This window comes from Prunus persica, chromosome G8, assembly GCF_000346465.2.
Source record: "Prunus persica cultivar Lovell chromosome G8, Prunus_persica_NCBIv2, whole genome shotgun sequence".
NCBI classification, from domain to species: domain Eukaryota; kingdom Viridiplantae; phylum Streptophyta; class Magnoliopsida; order Rosales; family Rosaceae; genus Prunus; species Prunus persica.
Window position 1 is genome coordinate 5570144 of NC_034016.1, and position 23489 is coordinate 5593632.

The following is a 23489-nucleotide window of genomic DNA, read 5'->3' on the forward strand; positions in this document are numbered from 1 at the left end:
TCTAATTGTTTATCTAATTCTAATCTTAACTTTATTTCAACCTGAGTTAATTGACTCTTTAAACTATCTACATTGGTATTTAGAGGTTCTAATTTTTCAAGACTACGTTCTATCCTATATAGAGATCCTTCTATTTTGCTATCTAATCCTTTTACTGATAAATTCTTTTTCTTTGATACTTTAACTCCTCCACTAAGTATTTTCTTTTTCTTACGTCGGATATTTTCTCCAAAATTTATTACCAGATATATAATTATAAAGACTGTAATAATGCATAAACCTTGAATAATGAGTACAAAAAGTACCCAAATCATCATTTTAGTCTATTTCCTACCTTTTCCCCTCTTGGTACTTATGGCTACGACCTCCGGACGTCTAGGTAATGGCTTAACTCTCCTATACTTTCTTTCCCTTTCGGGAGTCCCTGAAGAAGTTGAAGACGCTGTGGAGGACTCTTCGCACACCCAAGGCTTGAAAACGTTTGTGGTGTTCACTATCACTTGAAGAAAACACTCACTCACTCTTTCACTTAATAATTTAGATCTCCACCATCATTTAAGTTTCTTACAATTAATAATTTCAATATTTGAATTTATGTATATCAAGTTTTATAAATAACAAAAATCACAATGAGATGTTTAATAGAAAGTGTGAAATGACGATTACTTTGAAGAAAATTAAACCCAGGAATTCCAATCCCCAATTTCCAAGGCTACTTAATTTCAGCAGTAATTTAGGAAAAGTTGTTCCCCGTCTTTGGGCTACTTGGCTAGCCGTCACGATGCAATTGAGAGGGGTTATATTACCAGAATTCAAGGGCACATGGACAGACTATCTCTGAAATAATATCAACTTCTCAACTTGCTTTCATTTCGGGGTTTCTAGTTGACAACTCATGTTGAAACTCTTTATTTTGCCATGCTTTCTTCCTTAGCTGGTATGATTTCCAATTGATGTCTAACTCAAACTGTGATGATTTAAATACTAGTGCATTCCTGATTAAGTTTGTCCAAAATGGAGATATTTAAAAAAAAGAATCAATCTAGGCATAAAAAAGAATCAATCACAACCAGTTCTCTATTTAGAACGCAATGGATTGAAAATGCGTTGAGATTTCATAACGCGTAAGACTTTATTCCAGTTTTATCTGAATTACCTCTTTCTATTGGGCTTAACAATACTAATAGCGGCACGCTTGTGCAAACCATCATGCAAAATATACACCAGCCCGCTAAAGGGCTTTGAATATTTAAAAAATCATTCACGTAGTTTAAATTAGATTAAAGTAGAATATCGTTTGTATCAAAAACAATAAATATATACAAAGCCACCCTTTTTGGGGTGAACAAATACAATACTAAATCAACTCTAACCAGAGCTGCTGTCTGTTGGGCATTCTAATCTTAAATATAATGCTCACACTACCTCAAGATCTCATAAGATGCAGATAGTATACTTCAAAAATTATAACCTGTCTTCTTCATCAACCCAAGTTCTCAGTGAAAATCATACTAGTATACAATTTGGATAAGACTCTACAAGGCACAAAGTCTGTATTAACAAACACAAATTTTATTTACCACAGATTTCCTAAACAAGGCTCAAACACCTGACAAGATGAAACCATCAAACACAAATTGGTAGCATAGATTTCCTAAAACAGTTAACCACTCTGTAAATTGTTGCATGAAATGTCATTCATCTTTAAAAGAGGGGCGGGGGAAGAGAGTAATCCAAGGCACAAAAGACAACAAAGAAAACATAGTGAATCAAATGACAGTGACGATGGGGCACACAGTCCATAGTTTTCATCATATTATGAAATTATTGACGCGAAGGGGTATAGCACAAGAGGGACATATTATGAGAAATACTTCAATTTCCCTGATGAACCGTCAGGAAACAGAAACATATCAACATTATAGCACCAACTCATAACATATATAGAGAACTTTTTTCAAAAGAAAATGGCATCTGTAAATTTTCAGAACATGTGAAACAATACAATACTTAATAAAATTGAATCTTATATTCCCCAGACTATTGAAGAGAACTGACCATTTATGATCCACTACTAATGTAACAACTAGCTAGTAGAGAACTAAATACTACAACTCAATTACTAATCTGTTTCTGTTCGGATTGTATTTACGTACTCACACAATTACCTCAAGATCTCATGTAGTGCACACAATCCTATGAAAATTATATTAGTATGGGGTAAGGTAAGTGCATGAAACAGAAAACAGAAAATTCTCCACTTCACAATGTCTGATTTGGACTTACAAGGTTCAACATTGGCCAACCGTATGCAACAAGATTTTGACCAAAACCAAAAAGAAAAACAGGATTAAATTGAGTGTCCATTATGGGACACTCGATTCTCAATTAGACAATGGAATAGGTAAATCTATTATCTTTGTTTCTTTCCTTATGAGGTCCATTTATCCCCATATTTTCTGCCAATATGTCAATTCTTTTATTTTAATACGACCAATATTGAAATCATGCAAAAACAAAAATTGAAGAAGAAAAACTTGGAGTTCAAACATCTTTGCACCTGAAAATAAGGTTCACCATCATACAAGATAAAACAAGCAATGAAGAATTGGGACCAAAGATTTCTTCAAGAGTATATTTCAGGAAAACATAAACATTTGGATGGTAACCTTAATATATTGTTCAAACATCTCAGTACCCAAAAATAAGGCTCAAACATCTTAGTACCCGAAAATAAAGCTCAAGCATCAAACAAGATAAACAAGCAATGAAGAATAGGAACCAAAGATGTGTTTAAACACATTTTTAAACGATCTTATACATAATACTAGTGAAAACAAACCTAGGTCACAAACTAACCCAACAACGAGGAAAAAGAGCAAGATATATTTAGGCACAAAAGATATAGTAAAAACAAAAGAAGACAGAGTAAACACGATACCCATCAGAAAATCAAAACACAAAGACAATATCATGCTCAATTAGAAGACTTACAATGACAATCAGAAAATCAGAACCCAAAGAGTTGACAGCAGTAGTTAAGAAAAGAAAATTCTATTAAAAGTTAAAGAAAAAGAAGCTCTTAAAATGCCTGACTTGCTTCTATCACCTGAAAAAGGGCCCAGGACATATACTGAGCATAATTGAATCAAAATCAATTAACACAATGCTAAAATCAGAACAATCTACACACAACCCAAAAGTCCATACATTTTAAAAAATAAGCTTAATGTACAAGTTTTTAGACTGTAGGAAGGGTAAACCAAGTCAAATTTATGGTGTGCCAAGCCAACCTTACTAGTTATTCTACTCTGATACACATAACAGTTAGAAACTATAGAGCAGGGATAGTATAATTAGAGATCAAACAGTAACAGAAACTGCGTCTGCTCCCCATTAGAAATCTGCCCCACTGCAGGCTTAGGCACTTCAGAAAGTACATGGTTTTTTTTTTTTTGTAAATGATGAGAACCAACCAAGGATCTGTTTAACATGTCCAAATAAAAATGGTTTCCTATTTTTATTGTTTGGAGTGCCCTCATCAGCTCTGGCGATTGTTTAAAACGTGGAACTTCTAAGGTTTCTGTTTATTTGATTTTCAGTCATTGATGATAATAAAAGAAAATTTGAGTGGACTTAAATTTGTGCTCATGTACATTGACAGAAAACGTTTGAAAAGGTGAAATATTACAATACCAAATGAACTCTAACAAGAGCTGTATACAATTTTATTTACCAGATATGGCATCTTATATAAAAAAATTCACTGCTGTTTGCTGGGCATTCTAATCTATATATAATGCTCAAACTACATCAAGATCTCATAAGATGTAGTTAGTATACTTTAAAACTCACTTACAACCTTTCTTCTTCATCAACCCAAGTTCTCAGTGAAAATCATACTAGTATGAAACAAACCTAAATTTTATTTACCACAGATTTCCGAAACAAGGCTCAAAACATCTGATAAGATGAAACCAAAGAACACAAATTGGTAGCATAGATTTCCTAAACAGTAGCCACTCTGTAAATTGTTGCATGAAATGTCATTAATCTTTAAAACATAACCATAGTGACAGCAACATAAATGAGACCCCAGAAAAAGAAACAAAAAAGGAGGGAGAAATCTAAGCCACAAAAGAAAAAACAAAGAAAACACTGATTGGGTTATTTCATAAATATAAAGGAGAAATGAAGATGGTGTACCTGATTATCAGAGTCACTGAAGCAAATGCCACTGCAGAGTTTAAAAAAAGGGGCCAGACTCCATAGTTTTCCTTCATATTATGGCATTATTGACGTGAAGAGACAGTACAAGAGGGAAAAAAAATTGTGGGGACCTGACCAGCCAATAACCTTTGCAACTGAACATCTTTGACAAGAAATCCTTATTAAATCAAAACCAACATAAAGATGCAATAACATTCTTTTACAAGGAATAATTGGTTGCTCAAGATGCTAAATATTCTGGCTTGCATCATTATCATTCTTTATTAAACCAAAAGGAAGAAAGAAAAACTAGCACAATGATAAGCTCAGAAAGCAATGTACTCAGAACAAAGAAAAATAAACTTTATGAACAAGCACATACTTTGCTAATGTTTCCAAGATATCTGGATGTCAGGGATTGCATCAGGCAGAGACAACTATATCCACATTGGAAATCTCATCTATAACAAATTAGAAAGTAAAATGTAAAAGAGATTCCCTAATAATAGCAAGGTTCTAAGTTATCTATAACAAAATAGAAAATCCTGTTGAGGTGGCTCTCAATGAAAGCATCAATTTGTGGGATGTGAATTCCACAAACACTTTGAGATGTCTCAATTAAAAGAATGCAACTGAGTCCCTTGCACACCAACCTTCTCAACCGTTCCTATTGATCTTAAAATGTGAATCTAAGCCAATAGCTCCTTTGTATCTACACGTGATGATCTTCACCGCATTATAAAAGTACTAACTTATCAACCCATGGTCTATAGCCAAGAAATTTAACTTATCGTCACCTCCCATGTACATGCTCAAAGATCTCATCATCTTTGAGAGGCATATACAGATCCCTCTAAGCCAAGTAGGAAGTATTTGAAAGAAAAAAAAAACAAAAATGGATTATAGCATCCAAGACATCATTATAGAAGCTATTACAAAAAGATCACCGCACAGACCTTTTTATAGCACTTTTATAAATGATTGTGATACATTATGTTAATGAAAGTAGCAGTTTCTTAAGAACAATGTTAGCTAAGCATAAAGCAAAGATAGTGAATCATTTATTGTATGGAAGGTCACAAGAAAACCTATTAGAACAATCAATAATGGAATTTTCACTCCATTTTCCTTTTCAAGTTAAGAAAAACAAATACTATCTATAATATAAAATCTTTAGCAATTTTACCTGAAATAGCCATGATATAACCCTTATTGAAGAGATGATGAAGGCCACACAACTCCAACAGCAATGCGAACTGCAAACTGTACCAGCCACCAAGCCAAAAGAAATTGAAAGAAAAAACCATTATAAGAAGCAATCTCAAGCTTCTAACTAGCTCAAATGAAATTTGGATAAGTGCAGGGAATAGCGAACTGAAAACCCTACAGGGCACAAAGTGTGTATTAACAAACACAAATTTTATTTACCTAGCTTTCCTAAACAAGGCATAAACACCTGACAAGATGAAACCAACGAACACAAATTGGTAGCATAGATTTCCTAAACAGTAGCAGCTCTGTAAATTGTTGCATGAAATGTCATTCATCTTTAAAGCATAAATTTAGAGGTGAAACGGAGCTGGGGTACCTGATTATCAGGGTTACTGAAGCAAATGCCAATGCTGGGGTTAGACGGGTGGGGCACACACTCTATAGCAACAACTTTCGCAACTGAACAGCTTATACAAGAAATCATTTTATTTGTACAGATGCGAAACACTTATTCATCATTTCATTCCTTTAATAAATCAAAACAGATTAAAGATGCAGAAACCTGATTAGCTGGAGTTTGGAATTTCTCTATGGTTTACGTTCATAGGGAAAGAAAAGCTGCTGCTGATGCACCTGCGAAGATGGGGAATTGTCTCCAAGTTCTTGACAAGCTTCCGTGTGATTTGATTTCAGTTTTATTGCAAACTTACGTACTTTTGTCCCTCATGCCCAAACCATTCGCTCTCAGTTGCATTAGCCATCAAATAGCAATCACACAAAAACTGGCACCAAAAAAAAACGAAATAAACAATACAAAGAGTAGAGAGAGAGAGCACAATGGTCCACTTCATCTGACACGTACAATGATATGTATAATGTATATGGCCAATGAACATGGATAGTACACACAAACACACACAACAGAACATACACACTTTATCTTCTATTGTATCCTGGAAAAAGTTCCAAGAAGTAAAACATTTTAGAAACGATATCCACATTGGAAACCTCATCTATAACAAATTATATCCTGGAACATACGCACATGTTATCTTATATGCACCATAACAGTGCATACTTTGCTAATTTTTCCAAGATATCTGGATGTGTAGGATTGCATCAGGCAGATACAACTATATCCACATTGGAAACCTCATCTATAACAAATTAGAAAGTAAAACTTAAAGAGATTCCCTAATAGCAAGCTTCTAAGTCATCTATCTTGTCGAGCAGTGGGTTATATTCCAAATCTGGCATCTCAACAATAAAAAATCAGAATTACTGTAGTATATAATCAACTACGATATACAACAAATAACAGAGGCAAGGTGGCTTGTAACCTATGCCTCATTTTCCTTGTAAACTCTAACCTGTACTTCATGAGCGGATCTCACCTTCCTCCCAATCGCCTTCCTGCCAGCAGATCTCGCCTTCCTCCCAATCTCCATTCAGAAACGCCTCCTCGTCCTGACCCTGCAACTCGTCATCTTCCTTGAGGTACAAACCCAAATGCTTAAGAGGCAATCCAAGGTAGACCTTTTCACTGCCACAGCCACACAGAATCTCAAGTTGTTTGAGATCCTTTAAAGGGTCCTCAAATTGGACTGACTTCTCCATGTTCAAAATAGCAAGGCGAGCCGTTTCCCTTTGCTCCATCCGATGCATCAATTTTCTCCTTGGTGGAGAATCAGGTAGACCCTTTAGTATCTTGTTTGCTTTCCGTATTGTACCTGAAAATCGCATCTTGAGCGACTGAATTCGCCTAGCCTTACATGGAGAAAGATTGTCTGTGGCCTGATACATGGCTTGATGAACAAGGGTGCCCAAGTCGTCATCTTTGGTTGACTTAACTGAGTGAGAATCAGAAACCCCAACAACCCCTTGACTTTGCATAAGAACCGTACAAGCAGAAGAGCTCTTGCCATTTGGTCTCCGTTCGGGCAGAGGAGGAGTAGGAGGAGGACAAGCATTTGACATTTTCTCCTCGGCTTCTTTCCATTGGGTCTCAAAAACCCCACTGAGATGCTTGGCTGCTGCACGATTTCTACTCCCAAGGGGGAAATATCTGAAAGCGTTTGAGAAGATAAGCCTGATATCAGCAGCAAAGTCAGCAGCGCTGGAGTAGACACCCCTCTCCAATTTCGATTTCACAGTACCCAAATCCATCGGCCTCCAGATTTCGTCGAAATAACCCGGCAGATTCTCAGCCACAGGATCAACAACAGGCTTGTTGAAGTAGCTCGCATGGCCGAGGTTCATCAGAGAATCCAAGACCTTAGAACAATCCAACGTCTCTTTTGAAGCAGACGAAGCCAAACCTTTGATTCTGCGCAGAGGAAGACCAACAGTCGACTTTTCCTTCCGTTGGGTCTTAGAAACCCTAGAAGACCTCTTCCTCTTCTGGGTTTGACAGATTTCATCAAAACCCTCTTCTGATTCCGGGTTGGCATTTTTTTTAGCAGACGAAGCCAAACCCTTGCGCAGAGGAAGACCAACGGTCGACTTTTCCTCAACGGCTACATTCCGTTGGGTCTCAGAAACCCCAGAAGACCTTTTCCTCTTCTGGGTTTGACAGATTTTATCAAAACCCTCTTCTGATTCCGGGTTGGCATTTTTTGTAGCAGACGAAGCCAAACCCATGCACAGAGGAAGACCAACAGTCGAGTTTTCCTCAACGGCTACATTCCGTTGGGTCTCAGAAACCCTAGAAGACCTCTTCCTCTTCTGGGTCTGACAGATTTCATCAAAACCCAGATCTTCTGATTCTGGGTTGGCATTTTTTGTAGCAGACGAAGCCAAACCCTTGCGCAGAGGAAGACCAACGGTCGACTTTTCCTCAACGGCTACATTCCGTTGGGTCTCAGAAACCCTAGAAGACCTTATCCTCTTCTGGGTCTGAAACTGAAACTCAAAGGAACCAAAACCATCCTCCAATTGTCTGCGCTTTATAGCAGACCACGCCATTCTTGATTTCAGAACCCAAAATTTCACACAGTCGTTACAGAGAGAGAACCCAGAAAATCACTCGCTCAATCGTTGCAGAGAAAATCACTCGCTCAATCGTTGAACTCAATACTCTCACTCGATCGCTTTCGCTTACTTGTTGCAGAGAAACAGAGAAAGAGAGAGACACAGACAGACGAAAAGAAGAGGGAATGTATTGTTGTGGCGCTATTTTGGTTTTCAAAATGTAAAATGAAAGGTCGGTGTGATAACTCGGTCACTCAGTTGCTGAGTTGTTGCGCGTAAAAAAGTAAAAAGTAAAAAACACGCGGAAACACCAGCTGTTTTAATTAAATGCATATCATTAAACCCATTTAAATCAACACAAAATTTAAAAGAAGATAGTTTGATTTAGAGCAACTCCACCCATTTGCCCTTAGCAATGGCAAGGGTGGAGTTAGGGCAGCCACTATTCACGTAAAAAGTAAAAAACACGCGAAAACACCAGCTGTTTTAATTAAATGCATATCATTAAACCCATTTAAACCAACACAAAATTTAAAAGAAGATAGTTTGATTTAGAGCAACTCCACCCATTTGCCCTTAGCAATGGCAAGGGTGGAGATAGGGCAGCCACTATTCACGTGAATAGTGGTTGCCCTTGCAAATAGTATTTTGTGTTTCCACTCATTGTCATGGCTAAGGGCAATTACAATTCATTTTTTTGTTTTTTTCTCTTATTTTTTAATGAAAATAATTAATTTGAATAATATTTTCAGATAAGATTTCCGGATTCCTACGTGTCAAGACTATTCATAATCAGATAAAATTTCCGGATAAGATTTTTGGATTCAAATTTCGGATGAATTTCAAAATTCAAATTTCAGATAAATTTTTGGGTTCAAATTTCGAATGAATTTCAAAATTCAAATTTCAGATAAATTTGGGTTCAAATTTCGGATGAATTTCAAAATTCAAATTTCATACAAATTAGGGTTCAAATTTCGGATGAATTTTAAATTTCAGATAAGATTTTCATCCAATAAAATCAAGCCACGTGGCATGTCTATCTTGCCAAATTTTTCTATAAAACCAGAGGCTCAGCTCATACCTCTCATACCACATCTTTCTATATTTTCATTTATCAGAGTTTAGAATTCATACTTCATTCATTCTCAATGGAAGAATTTAGGAGATGCTTGGAGAGGCAAGAGCGAGAAACAAATGAGAGAAACCGTAGAGCAGATGAAATCAATGAGTTGCAGAGACAAGTCAATGAGCAAGTTCTCATAACAGTGGCTTTGCAAGATGAAGAGAACCAAGGTCGCCGCCGTGATTCACAAGTCGGCCGCTGCCGGAATGTGGAAAGACATAGGCATTCTCGGGGTAAGAATCTTTTGGAAGATTATTTTATCCCAACTTCTTTGTACTATGATGTTGATTTTCGAAGGCGATTTAGAATGCAACCTCATTTGTTCAATAAAGTCATGCATGATATTTGCAATTATGATGCATACTTTGTTCAAAAGTGTGATGCTACTGGGGTTTTGGGGCTTCTTCGGGAGCAAAAACTTACAGCTGTTATACGAATGTTGGTGTATGGAGCATCTGCTGATCAAGTGGATGAGATTGCCCGGATGGGGAAGTCCACTATGTTGGAGGCTTTGGTAGTCCACTATGTTGGAGGCTTTGGTAAGATTTGTTGAAACTCTGTACACTAGGGACTACCTGCGTAGATTTACTCCCAGGGACCTCCAACAGCTTCTACAAAAAGCCGAAGCTCGAGGATTCCCAGGAATGATTGGTAGCATCGACTGCATGTACTGGCAATGGAAGAATTGCCCAACTGTCTGGCAAGGTGATTATGGAAATAGAAAAGACCAAAAAAGTATCATCCTTGAAGCCGTTGCTGGCTTCGACACATGGGTTTGGCATGCCTTCTTTGGAGTTGCAGGATTATAAAATGACCTCAACGTGCTGGGTCAATCCCCCGTCTTCAACGATGTATTAAGAGGCCAGGGCCCCAACGTCACCTATCAAGTTGCTGATACAGTATACCAGACGGGATATTATCTAGCTGACGGCATCTACCCGAGGTGGACCACTTTTGTCAAATCCATTCCGAATCCCCGATCCCAGAAGCAAAAATTATTTGCTACCTATCAAGAGGGATACAGGAAAGATGTCGAAAGGTGTTTTAGCATCCTTCAAGCTCAATGGTTGATTATTTGAGGTGCGTCCTGTATGTTTGATGAGGAGATCCTCAGAAGCATTATGATGACTTGCATCATCCTCCATAATATGATTGTGGAGGATGAGTATAATTATGATGCTTTAGAGGTCTACAAACCGGATCCAATGAACATGGCCTTGACACGGATTTATGAAAGGCCCATGGGGCCAAGTGGAGAACCATTTGAGCCGGAACCGTTGCTGAGGGATGGTCATTTGATGACCCGAATGATAGATCGATATACAGAGATCCAATCTTCGTATATTCATGAAATGAGTCAAGTTCACTTGATGGAGCATCTATGGGTGGTGAAAGGCAATGAAGAAGAATGATGGAGCATAGATGCTTTGGTTATGTCTTATTGAGTTATGGTTTGGTTGTGTTATATTTTTATTTATTATGCTTTGGTTGTGGTTTGTTATTATTATTGTGCCTTGTTTGTAGTTTTTTTTTTTTTTTTTTTTGTTTTGTTTGAAGTATGGAATATGTTGAATAAAAAGGTAATTTATTGAAAGCTTTGTTTATTAAATAACGAAATCTAATACAAGTCATTACGAATTACTACTACTAAAATAAAATACATGAATTACAACAACTTTAATAGAAAACATGAAAAATACAAATACATAAAAGGTAGGCTAACTAATTTAATGGTTTCCATCATTTAACCAATCCGTGTTGCTAGGCCCATCATCCCGGAAAAGTCTTCTTCTCATAACATCCCTTCGTTCTAGCTTCCAAAATTATTTTGTTTCAGGGGACATATGACTTGTATCCATGGCCATGGTTTCCCGATCCGTCTTGTCCATATCTTTTTTGCGCAAATACTCCCTTTCTCGTGCATACTCAGCTTGAAGGGTCAATTCGTTATCTTGGCGTTTCTGCTCCATTTCAATTCTTAGGCCGTTTTGCCTTGTAATTTCCTCCAAAAACTTTGAATTATTATTGCTTGAATTACCCACTTTCTTTGCCTTCGCGGCCTTTCAGCCAATGGGCCTCGGCTCCTTTTCCATGGATGAGTCTTGACTCATAGGAGAATCAAGAGGTGAATCCGATGTCATTGAATCACGGAGTGGCGTCTCGTTTAACACAACGGCGGGACCCATCGGAATAATTATGAAGCGTTTGCAATATTTCACAACCTCCCAACATTCATGATGGTTGAAACTTTTTTTGCCACCCCCGGTTGCACCGAACCACATTTGTGCTTGTATCATCTATTTAACAAAAAAATGGAAATGCAATAAATATTTAAAATATATTGGATATGCAAGTAACAAAAAAAAAATGGAAATGCAATTAAGCTTACAAATAAATTAGAAGTGCAAGAAAATTAAGAAACAAGTGGAAATGCAAGAAATATTAACAACATATTGAAAATGCAAGAAATATTAACAAAATATTGAAAATACAAGAAATATGAACAAAATATTTAAATTGAATATTGATAATGCAAGAAATATGAACAAAATATTTAAAATGCAAGAAATATTAACAGAATATTGAAAATGCAAGCAATATTAACAAAATATATATATTAGGAGATTAAACTTAATAAAATAAAAATTATAAAATACTTACCTCGTTAGTATGATTTTCCCCGCTTCTATAGTTGTCCATCGCTTTTGCTAGGGCAGCTCTCCATTTTCCCAACTCTTTGTTGAGAATTTTCCACCTACTGGATAATGTCATCTCCGTACGAGTAGACCCCGGAATTTTTTCACAAAATTCGGCATGAATTTTTGTCCACATATAAAAAAATTTCATCTCATTACCGGACACGGGACAATGATAAATTTGGAGCCAAGCCTCACACAAGGAAACATATTCCATGGTGCTCCAAGCCCCTCCGGTTTCGATAGAAGAAGCTATAAAAATATGAAATCAAAATACTGGATGAAAAAGAGGAAAATGTTGAGTAAAGAGTAAATAATAGTAGAAGTATAATGAAATGTATGAGGATTGGTGTTGAAAGTGAAGGGTATTGATAGGTATTTATAGAAACAAAATATCAGAATTTTTTAGAATTTTTAAAAAAAATTTACGATTTTTTTTCATATTTTTATTGCCCAAAAAAGCCTCAACCGTAGGATGGATTCGGAGATGCTGATCGGAGGGCTGGGGAGGCGACACGTGGCTTATTCCTGTTGGAGCTGGTGTCGCGCTGACGTCAGCGCGCGCTGGTTCAAATTTTTTTACCGTTGGCGCGTGCGGTAAAAAAATTTGAAACGCGCTAGCTGACGTCAGCGTGACGCGAGGGCTGACGTCAGTGACCGCGGGCTGGAGCTCGGGCTCGTCTCGCCTTCGAGCTGGCCCAAGTTGGTGGGTCCCACACCCCCCCAGACCTGGGCTGCGCGGTGGAACGCCATTTTTTTTTTTCCCCCTCGCCTTGGGCTGGGCCCTTCCGCTGGACCTGCTCTTAAGGGAGCTTTAGTGATATACTTAAAATAGGGGCTGAAATTGTAAATAAAAAAACCTCACATAGAATGCACTTTAGAAACATACTCAAAAACTATTTAATACATAAGAAATGAGTGTTGAAATTCCTATAAATTACATCTTTACCATTAATTATCTTAAAACAAATCCAACACAAAAAACTCAAAAAAGACCCAAAACAAGCCCAGCCCAATTTTTTTTTTCAAAACCCAAACTTGAAAAAAAAATAAATAAATACGAAAATCAAGGAGCTGTCCTTACGACCCTTCATAGATGTACATTGTTAATACCATTTTATAGAAGTACATTATTAATATCATATCATAGAAGTACATTGTTAATACCATTTCATACAAAAAATTAAAAAAAAACCCAAAAAAGCCCAATAAAACATCATATATATTTTTGCAGAAACCATCTCCAATTATCCATAGTTTCACCACATATAATCACAAAGGCAAAAGGAAATACCTCTACTATGTCATAAAAGTACACTGTTAATACTATGTCATAAAAGATGTCATGAGTAAAACAACATCCAAACTTAGACAACTACAGAGAGAGATCTTATGAGAAGGATAACTGGCAAACGGTGAGGATAATTGGCAAATGGTACATAAAAAGATCTTATGAGAGGGAAAATGCACTGTGATTGTTGTAGGGAAAAAAAAAAGAGAGAGAGAAAGAATCAACAATCTGCATGAAGAAGAAAGGCCTTCATTGATCTATTATCAAATTTACAATCACATAATTATTTAAACCAAAAAAGAGCCTTTAAGAAGTTCAACATATTTATATCTCGTCAATAACCAATCCTCTTAACCAAACAGTATAAATGCCACACAGATCCACTTGCCCAATGATAAAGTACTCGATCTCTGCTCAACCCCAAAAAATTACAAAAATAAAATACGATTAATGCTGCTTAATTAATCGAAAAATAAATTAAGCATAAACAATGGGAAATGAAAATTCGCCCATTTCAATTTGTACAGAGAAATCCATTGTCATCTGCAACAACTCATCAGATTGAGGCTGCTACTTCTGACGCTGTGTTGCTTTGTGCCTTTCAATGAAATATGTCGGCGTCTGCAACAGAGAGCTTCGTGAGGCTTCTTCTCTCTCACTGCGTTGGCGTGGATTATACATTTGGCTTCCCCATATCTGGCTACAATTGAGTAATAACCACAGAGAGAGAGAGAGATATATATATATATATATATATATATATATATATATATATACCCGATACTTAAGATATTGACAGAACATGGAGTGTGATTTTCTGCCCTTATCAATTTGATTTAATCTTCAACCAGCTAGTGATTATAGTATACAATCCAAAAAGCTGGGAATCTAAGCTGCATAATATGCATGGCATGCCTGTCTATACAAAACCTTGTAAATCCATACGGAGCCCAAAGATTTGAACCCGGACACGAAGGTCTAGGGTCTTAAACACACTAAAGGGTAAATCAGGTGAGTAATAATCCCGTTTTGAGTTTTTTATATATGAATTTCACACTAAAGGGTAAATCAGGAAATCTGTATATTAAGTAAACTAAAAAAAAAAAAAAGAACAGCTGGCAATAGTAGGGTGTGTTTATAAAGTCTGTTTAATGTAAGGTAGGGTGTGTTTATGAAGTCAATTTCATGTAGGGTATTTCTATGATTCTATAGCTAAAAATGAATTTCTTTATTTAACTTGTCTATAATTGAAATGAATTTCAGACATATATAAATGAATAAATATACTTTACCCATCATGCAAAATTTGGGACATCTTTCAATGGGCACTAGAATAATTAAACCTTATATAATCCATCAGAGTGTTTACTACAAGATATTGTATGTTTGTATAAATAAGGCCAATAGTCTCATTGCACCTTGATTGTGTGTGTGTGAGAAACCCTTTTTTTTATTTTATAGTTTAATCTATTGCTTGTATTAAAAAAAAAGTATGAATTAGGAATGTGGCAAAAATCACCAGAACATTTCAAACCATCCAAAGTTAAACCTATACCTACCATCTAGTTTGATTTTTACACTAAAAATGCATCATTTCAATTTGAAATGAACAAAATTGCAATTAGTTGGTTTATGACATTTTACTTATATGTTCCAACCCATACATTGATATCAAACATTTACTAGCAAAAACTAAAATCTCCAGGTCATTTAAATTTGGTCTCATCTCTTCCAAAATTTCACAATTTACAACGGTCGAAAGTTTTCTCAACTATAACGACAAAATAACTAAACTACACCAATCACTAAATGAATTGATCTTATTCAATTATATAATTAGGTTAATGTCAGAAGCGAAACAAAGAGATTATAAAACCTGAAACACCAAGACAAACAATCATGTCCAGCTGTTTTAATTAAATGCATATTATTGAACTCATTTAAAACTGCACACAAAATTTAAAAGAATATAGTTTGATTTAACTTATCTATAATTGAAATAAATTTCAAATGTAGATAAATGAATAAATATATTTTACCCATCATGCAAAATTTTAAGAAAATATTATTCCTTGCCCTTCCTATTGCCAAATTGGACTTAATTTGACTCAACTCACTCTTAATATATATATGGGGTATATAATAAGGCTTATTAGTTAAAATGCTCATTGAAACTTTGGTCAAATCTCACTTTGCTTCCTAAAATTGAAAGTGATCCATATTGCCCTTTTAACCATGGCTTCGTGCTTCACTTAGCTCAATGCTGTCAATTCCGTTCCAAACTTCGCCAAAAAATGATGACGTGGCAGGGATAATAGTCTTTTCGTCCAAACTAGCTTTTTTCCCCTAATGTGAGATGGGCACGTGGCAATATGTGGAGCCTACCTCTATATATCCAATTGTTTTTTTTAAATGAATTAAACAAAAAAAATAACAATAGAAAAAAAAATCTCTGTAAACTTTTCGTTTTACAGGTATCTTTTTAAGGATTGTGAGTTGGCCAAAACAGAAATCGCTTCACCATTTGATTTTCATCACCGACATTTCAATGTTTAACTTAAAAGGCAGTATATTGACCCAAAAAAAAAAACTTAAAAGGCAGCATTTGTTTATTTATTTAAAGTTTAATAATTAAGTGGTTTTCAAGTTGACTGATTTCTCAAATTGCCTTCCCTATTTGTTTTGAAGCAAAGTAGCCGTAAAAAGATCGAGACAAAACACAACACCCCTAGAATGAAAAAAGAAAAGCAAGTTAGAGAAATAAGATTGATCTGCAAAAGACTACCAAAAGGGTAAAATTATAAACAACGCGACGATTTTCTCAGATGGTTACAAATGCACAAACTCTTCCAGAGGAAAAGTGAGTTCAATTGCAGCCATAACTAACAAAAATAGATGGCAAGATTATTGTCTCCTAGCACTATACCATGGAAAGAGCCTTCTACTCTGGAGTCATATTTAAAAAATCTAACGCCCCATCACAACCTCATCAAAGTTCCAGTCTTGCACGATGTCCCTTCTCACAGCCCGGCTTCGAACTAGCCGTGGAGCACCTGACATGGAACCGCTGTTTGGAAGAGTTGGTTGTGGGGTTACTTTGGATGATGCAATGTTGGAATGTGTTGGTAGTGGAAAAGATGGCCTCCTCGCTAAGCAGTTGGCAATGGCAGAACATCTTCCCTCATTTTCTGCACTTGAAACAGAGTAACTCCTAAAAGAGTGCGATGGACTTTCTACACTATGGCACACCAGGCATGCCAGACTCATATTTGGACTTACAAAAGCTGTCACCTACTGCAGAGTTCCTTGCTGCAATTAATGCCAAGAAACATATAGTTAGAATTTTACGTTCAGATATGACAGTAAAAAATAATACAGCACCGTAAGAGAAAAATACAGATGTGCTGCAACGAACACCGGAATAAACTAAATTATGAGATAATTAATTGGCAACCTAAATTAACATAAGTGAAAAAGAGAAAAAATCTATTAGGAAAAGATGGCAGGGCAAACTCTTTTTTTCTTCTTTCTTTGTGTGCCATATAAATTACATGTGACTGGAGTGAAGGATCAAGCAAACTCTTAGGAACTGGAAACTGAGCATTTTTCAACTGTTTCTACTGGTAATCATAGACAACTAGTAATTTCCTTATCCAAGGAACGCAATGGACCAGGTAACTGAAACATTAAAACTGGGGACTGCACACTATGCCATGTTGTATAAACTATATCAGAGCATTATTCTCGTGTTCTATTCTCTTTTGAACAGTGAGTATTATTCTCGTGTTCTTTTCTCTTTTGAACAGAGTATTATTCTCATGTTCTAGAGATAATAATAAAAACATCATCATGATCTAACAAATGTTAGAACAGAGTGAGAAAACTGCACATTGATTCTGCATAATGCTTTTGTATGTGTGAGCACGCACAAAGAAAAGTGAGTTAAGAACTTTAGGTTTTTTTTTGTTCGAAACTATTCTGAAGGTTCGGTCAGTCAAATACATCCGTATATTCACTCCATAGCTACAAACATGTAATCCATAATGTTGTCAGACCTCATCCAATGGTTAACCCAGAATCGATCAAGTTCACAATAGAATGTTTAACACTAGATTCAACTTCAGTCATACAGAGACACATATATATTTTCTTTAATTTCTCAACCTTTCTCTATGGCAAAGGTTGTGTATAAAAAAAGCCGGGAGCCTTGAAACAAGATCCGAAGCCAATGATGACCATTTAACTAGAGAGGATGCTGTGCCCAACATGCAATATACATGCGCTAGTACAAAATGCCAATAGGTTTAAACACAGGTGTCACTGTCATGTGTAACAGAAGAGTACCCGAAGAAGAAAAACAAAAATTTATAAGTGAAAGAAATAAAGAAAATTAAATACAACAAGTGCCAGTATGAGACTACCGCCCTTGCCCCCCTGAGCCGTCTGTCATAAGAAAGACAGAAACGTTCACGGGTTCAGAACAACGTGTTCAAGGCATTTCTCTTGTTTGTGAAATTCCCCAAAGGTGTATTCCTCTGGGAACGAAGTGCATAAGACTTATGTGGTTTTTTTTGCTAAACAACATGAAAAACTGCTCTATCAGCTTCTTATAGAAACAAAAGACCTAAGAAAATCCCCATATCATCTCTGCCGTTTGGGAGTTCCAAATCCAAAACCCAGCCATATTATCTCTGTCCATCACTAGTAGCTCTAAGCCTGTACCCCCTGTAAAAACACCTCAAGTACCATAAGCAGTTCCAGCTCTAACCCCTGCATTTGTTTTCCTTTTTATCTCTGCAATTCTATACTAACTGTAATCAACAATACAGCAGGGTTGTCATGAAGAAAATGCAATGGGGGCCTTTTATATTCTCAACTATAAAATTCAAGTTTCACATTGCAAGTACTCAAACGCCTCACATTTTGCTTTATTCTTTGAAAACATTGGTTTATAAGAAAAGACCCCAAAGCTTGTCACATAGACTCAAATATTATCTTCCATAAGCAATTCTCGCACCAAACCAAATATTATCTTCCATAATGAAATTAATTCCATCTCTCGAATAGTAAAAGAAAAGACCAGATGCCAACTTAGTGAACCAACATTAGAATGCACTCCACACATTCAATGGAATTAGATGTTTCCCATCCTATCACGGTTTAAGCATAATCACAAGTTCACAACTGTAATTCATTGTTTACACACCATGAAATCAATGAATTGCGGAACTCTTGTGTTCCATTGGACCTGGCTAGCAGAACTAGTGCTTATCATTTGTAGTAGTGCTGACTGCTGAGCAAGAGATTATAAGTTGTGTTTAGAAGGTTGGAGAGCAAGACATACACACCCAAACACTTGGACATTGACAGTACTCCAATCAAATTCCAACATATAACCTCATAGGTGGAAGTTTTACATGTCACAGGAAGGAACTCGATTTATGGTGTGGACAACTGTGAGATTGGTGATGCATGACAACACAAGGTGGGCGTTTCCTATGATTACTGCAAGTTCGGATGATAAAAATTTGAATTCATAAAGTAGTTTAAGTAGTTCCTATAATTATCTATTCCTTTTTGGTGAAGAGCAACACACATAGACAATACACACAACACACACCCTATTCACCTACGAACATGATGCGGACCTGTTCTGAATAGAAAGAACACTTCATTTACTTAATAAGCTTACTCTTAAGGGATGCATCTAACTTCACATAGCCGGTTCTACTTTCTACCCCAGAAAATTGAATGCAAGTTTACTTCTAAACAAATAAAGAAAGAAAAAGAACAACTTACAACACTTAATCATGTTCCTAGTTAAACAATGTGCATGAAAACCCAACCCCACAATCATCCTAGCAGCAAAAAAAATTATTTATCCCCAGATCTTTTAAAGAAAAGGAATCCATTAAAGAAAAAGCAAAGAAAACCGGTATTTGATCCTCCCACGGGCAATTGAATAAAAATGAATTTCTAAGAAAGTTGGGAGCTAAGGCACTTACATTAAAGAGCACCCAGAAACCAGTAAACCAAAACTTAAAAAGACAAATACAGAAAAAGATGCATGCAAATGAGAAACGCTCATTTAAGATCCAATCAAGGAATAAATGAACAGAAACAAAGGATCTAATACTGGAATCAACAAAAGAAAGTGAAGACAGAGGAGCTGAGATCTGAGAAACATACCTCTGTGTTCTATGCTCAGGTGTCTGCGTGGGCGGTATTGCAATGTCAAGGTGGTGTTGATTCAGGGGAGGCTGAAAAGAAGGATCTGCTGCCTGCAAGAGAGAGAGAGAGAGAGAGTGAGAGAGTAGACTTTGTTGTATTTATACGCGGTAATTGGTAAAGGAGAAAGAGAGGATCAGATTCTACAATTCATTGATGTTACTCTACGCTTATGGAGAATGTATGATGAATGTTGAGTTATATTAAATGTTTCAAGATTTCCCTTTAGATTAGCTTTTTTTTCTTTCTTCTAATTAATGTGAAAATGCCCTTCTTAATTCCAGTGTTAATTGCATTGAACTTTCGAGGGGCAAAACAATACATGTTGAATTTGCAACTTTGTTGGGTAACATTCGTGTAAAGCAAACCTTTATTTCAATTGTTTTTTCCTTATCAGAAAATTGATTTAAACACGAAAAAGAAAAATTGATGAATTAACAAATGACAACCCAAGAAAAAAGTTATAAGCAGAGGAATTGATGCATTGAGCTTGAGTTTCATTATAATAGTGCACAATCAATATATACAACTTATTTAGCATAATAGTAAGAAGCATTTAAAACTCATTTAACATAATAATGTTCCCCATTATGGAATAAATAATCCACCGTCATAAAATATTTAACAAATTCGTTATGAAAAAATGCCACAATAGAGTAGAATTAGCAATTGGTTCAGAATGTAATAATTGTAGAACGCTCTTGCTCCTTAAGAAATAGGATAAAATTTTAAAACAGTTTGGCAACTTGAATCGGCCCAAAACTATCAATTCATTGGAAGACGAATATCACTACTAGTTAGAGATTTTTGTATTGCTTAAGGATGATACCAAGTTAAAGCTCAGCTATTTATTTTTGTACAAATTTCGTAAACCCCAAACAATATACAGGTTTCTCACCCAAGAACATAATGTGGACCTCTTCTGAATGGAAAGAAGGCTTCATTTACTTAATATGCTTACTCTTAAGGGATGCATCTAACTTCACATTGCCAGTTCTACATGCACATTAAGACAATTGAATGCAAATTTACTTCTAAACAAATAAAGAAAGAAAAAGAAAAAATTATAACACTTAATCATATTCCTAGTTAAACAGTGTGGAAGAAAACCCAACCCCACAATCCTCCTAGCGGCTAACAATTCTTTTTCCCCAGATCTTCTAAAAAGAAGAACCCATTACAGAAAAAAAAAAAAAAAAAGCAAAGAAAACCGTTATTTGATCCTCCCACAGGGAATTGAATAAAAATGAATTCTGAGAAAGTTGGGGAGTTAAGGCACTTACATTAAAGAACACCCAGAAACCAGTGAACCAAAACTTAAACAGACAAATACAGAAAAAGATAAACGCATGCAAATGAGAAAAGCTTCTTTAAGATCCAATCAAGGAATAATTGAACAGAAACAAAGGATCTAATACTGGAATTAAGAAGAGCAAGTGAAGACAGAGGAGCTGAGATCTGAGAGAGGTACCTCTGTGTTCTCTGCTCGGGTTTCTGCGTGGGTGGTATTGCAATGTCAAGGTGGTGTTGACGGTGGCGTTGATTCTGGGGAGGCTGAAAAGTAGGATCTGCTGACTGCAAGAGAGCGAGAGACAGTGAGAGAGTAGACTTTGTCGTATTTATACGTGCTAATTGGTAAAGGAGAGAGAGGATCAGATTCTACAATGCCAGGACGAGCTTTTGTGACTATTGGAGTTGTGGTCCGCCTAAAATCTTTGTAACACCAGCCTCCAACCAATTTGAGGAATTGTTGGTTTTTGCGAGGAATTGCAAATATGTTTGAGTTGAAATTAGTTTTATATTGAAAAATTATGGTTCCTTGAGATCTTTATAATACCTGCTTTAGGAAATAGAATAATTAGGATTGAACTATGCAAGTGGTTCAATTGAGTGGCTTGTTGGGTTTGGCATTTGGGTCAATGCCCAATTAGTTGGGTCAATGGCTAATTAATATATATAAATATGTATTTAATTAGTCAAAAGATGGACATTGGGGCTCTTGGGCTATGTGATTTAAAATTAAACCCAATTAATTAAATTAATTTTGAGTTAATTATTTAATTAAAGCACTGAGTATGGGCGAAATTCTGTTTCAAAGACATTGCAATCTGCAAGCCTCTATCTGGAAAACTAGTCAGTTTTATTTTACTGTCTTATTTAATTTCATGATTTTGTTTACTGTTTAAATTAATTGTTAAATTACATTATTAGTGTAATACTGATTGTTGTTTCACCAACAATCTTAAGAACAAATTTATGGATCAACAATCAGTGTATGCTAATGGCGTCAATGGGGCTAAGAATCCTAATTCTGAAAAGCAATGGTAGCAAAAGAGAATCATATTCCAAAGGAAACTCCAAGTGCCATAGATGCTTGGAAGCATTCTGAATTTTGTTGCAGGAACTATATCTTGAATAGTGTGGATGATAATCTTTATGATTTTATTTAGCTTGTAAAACAACCAAGGAATTATGGTAATCACTGGAGAAAAAAATATAAAATTGAAGATGCTGGTTCTAAGAAGTTTGTCATTGGCAAATTTCTAAAATTCAGTTATGGTGGATTCCAGGTCTGTCATCGCACAAGTTGAAGAACTCCAGAAGTTAATCTCTGAACTTCATGTTGAGGGATGTTCAATTAATGAACACTTTCAAGTTGGTGCAATAATTGAGAAATTACCACCATCTTGGAATGATTTCAAGATATACCTCAAGCATAAGCGCATAGAGATGAATATGGAAAATCTCATTCTCATGCTACAAGTGGAAGAAGAACATAGGAAGGGTGATAAAAATGATGTGTCTGCCTTAGAAGCCAATGCCAATATCATTGAGGGAAAAACCTTCAAGCCAAAGGGTCAATCCAAGAAGAATAAGGGCAAGAATTTTAACAAGCAAGATGCTGCCCATGCACCAAAAACAAAGGATTTCAAGAAGATTGAGGGCTCTTGCTGGGTTTGTGGAAAACCAGACCACAAAGCACAAGAATGCCGCCACCGAAGGGACCATAATCCTGCAAATCAAGGCAAAAATCATAGGCGAAACAACCAGACCAATGTGACTGAGGATTTTGTTGCTGTTGTTTCATAAACCAATATGGTTTCAAATGACAAAGATTGGTGGATTGATACATGTCCTACCAAGCATATCTGTGGTGACAGAAACATGTTTTCTAATTACCATCAGATTTGTGGTGAAGAAAAGCTGTATATGGGCAATGCCTCTACTTCTATAATTCAAGGAAAAGGCAAAGTGGTGCTGACATTGACTTCTGGAAAGAACCTGACCCTGCAGAATGTGCTGCAAGTTCCAGAAATTAGGAAAAACCTTGTGTCAAGCTCATTATTGAGTAACAAGGGATTTAAACTTGTATTTGAGTATGACAAGTTTGTCCTAACTGAGGGGGGAAAGTTTGTAGGAAAAGGCTACTTGGCTGATGGTATTTTCAAACTCAATGTATTGGCTTTTGATGCTATAAATGAAATAAATAAGGCTTCTACTTATATTGTTGAGTCATCTAATTTATGGCATGCTAGATTAGGAAATGTTAATTTTCATTCCTTACATAGAACGTGTAATTTAGGATTATTATCAAAATTTAATATTGATTTCAATAATAAGTGCCAAACATGTACTGAATCCAAATTTGCTAGACAAACTTTTAAGTCAGTTTTGGGAAATCAAATGAATTACTTGGATTAATTCATAGTGATCTTTGTGACTTTAAGTCTACACCAACTTGTGGAGGGAAGAATTA

At 36.0% G+C, this 23489-nt stretch overlaps 2 protein-coding genes across 5 annotated transcripts; both read right to left on the reverse strand.

Moving 5' to 3' along the window:
• LOC18768427 (bromodomain-containing factor 1) lies at positions 1269 to 8604 on the reverse strand. Of its 4 annotated transcripts, XM_020569673.1 has the most exons (4): positions 6816 to 8604; positions 5638 to 6203; positions 5396 to 5472; positions 1269 to 4670 (listed from the first exon to the last, which is right to left on the reverse strand). In XM_020569673.1, the coding sequence occupies exons 1-2, from the start codon at positions 8383 to 8385 to the stop codon at positions 6193 to 6195; spliced, it is 1581 nt and encodes a 526-aa protein (XP_020425262.1). In that variant the 5' UTR covers positions 8386 to 8604; the 3' UTR covers positions 1269 to 4670; positions 5396 to 5472; positions 5638 to 6192. The 4 variants fall into 4 exon arrangements, with proteins under 4 accessions (XP_020425262.1, XP_020425259.1, XP_020425258.1 ...); XM_020569670.1 differs by having other exon boundaries at positions 1269 to 4340; positions 5798 to 8604; XM_020569669.1 differs by having other exon boundaries at positions 5798 to 8604.
• LOC18767797 lies at positions 16239 to 21500 on the reverse strand. Its single transcript, XM_020569682.1, has 4 exons — positions 21396 to 21500; positions 21204 to 21307; positions 19694 to 19785; positions 16239 to 16813 (listed from the first exon to the last, which is right to left on the reverse strand). The coding sequence occupies exon 4, from the start codon at positions 16769 to 16771 to the stop codon at positions 16472 to 16474; it is 300 nt and encodes a 99-aa protein (XP_020425271.1). The 5' UTR covers positions 16772 to 16813; positions 19694 to 19785; positions 21204 to 21307; positions 21396 to 21500; the 3' UTR covers positions 16239 to 16471.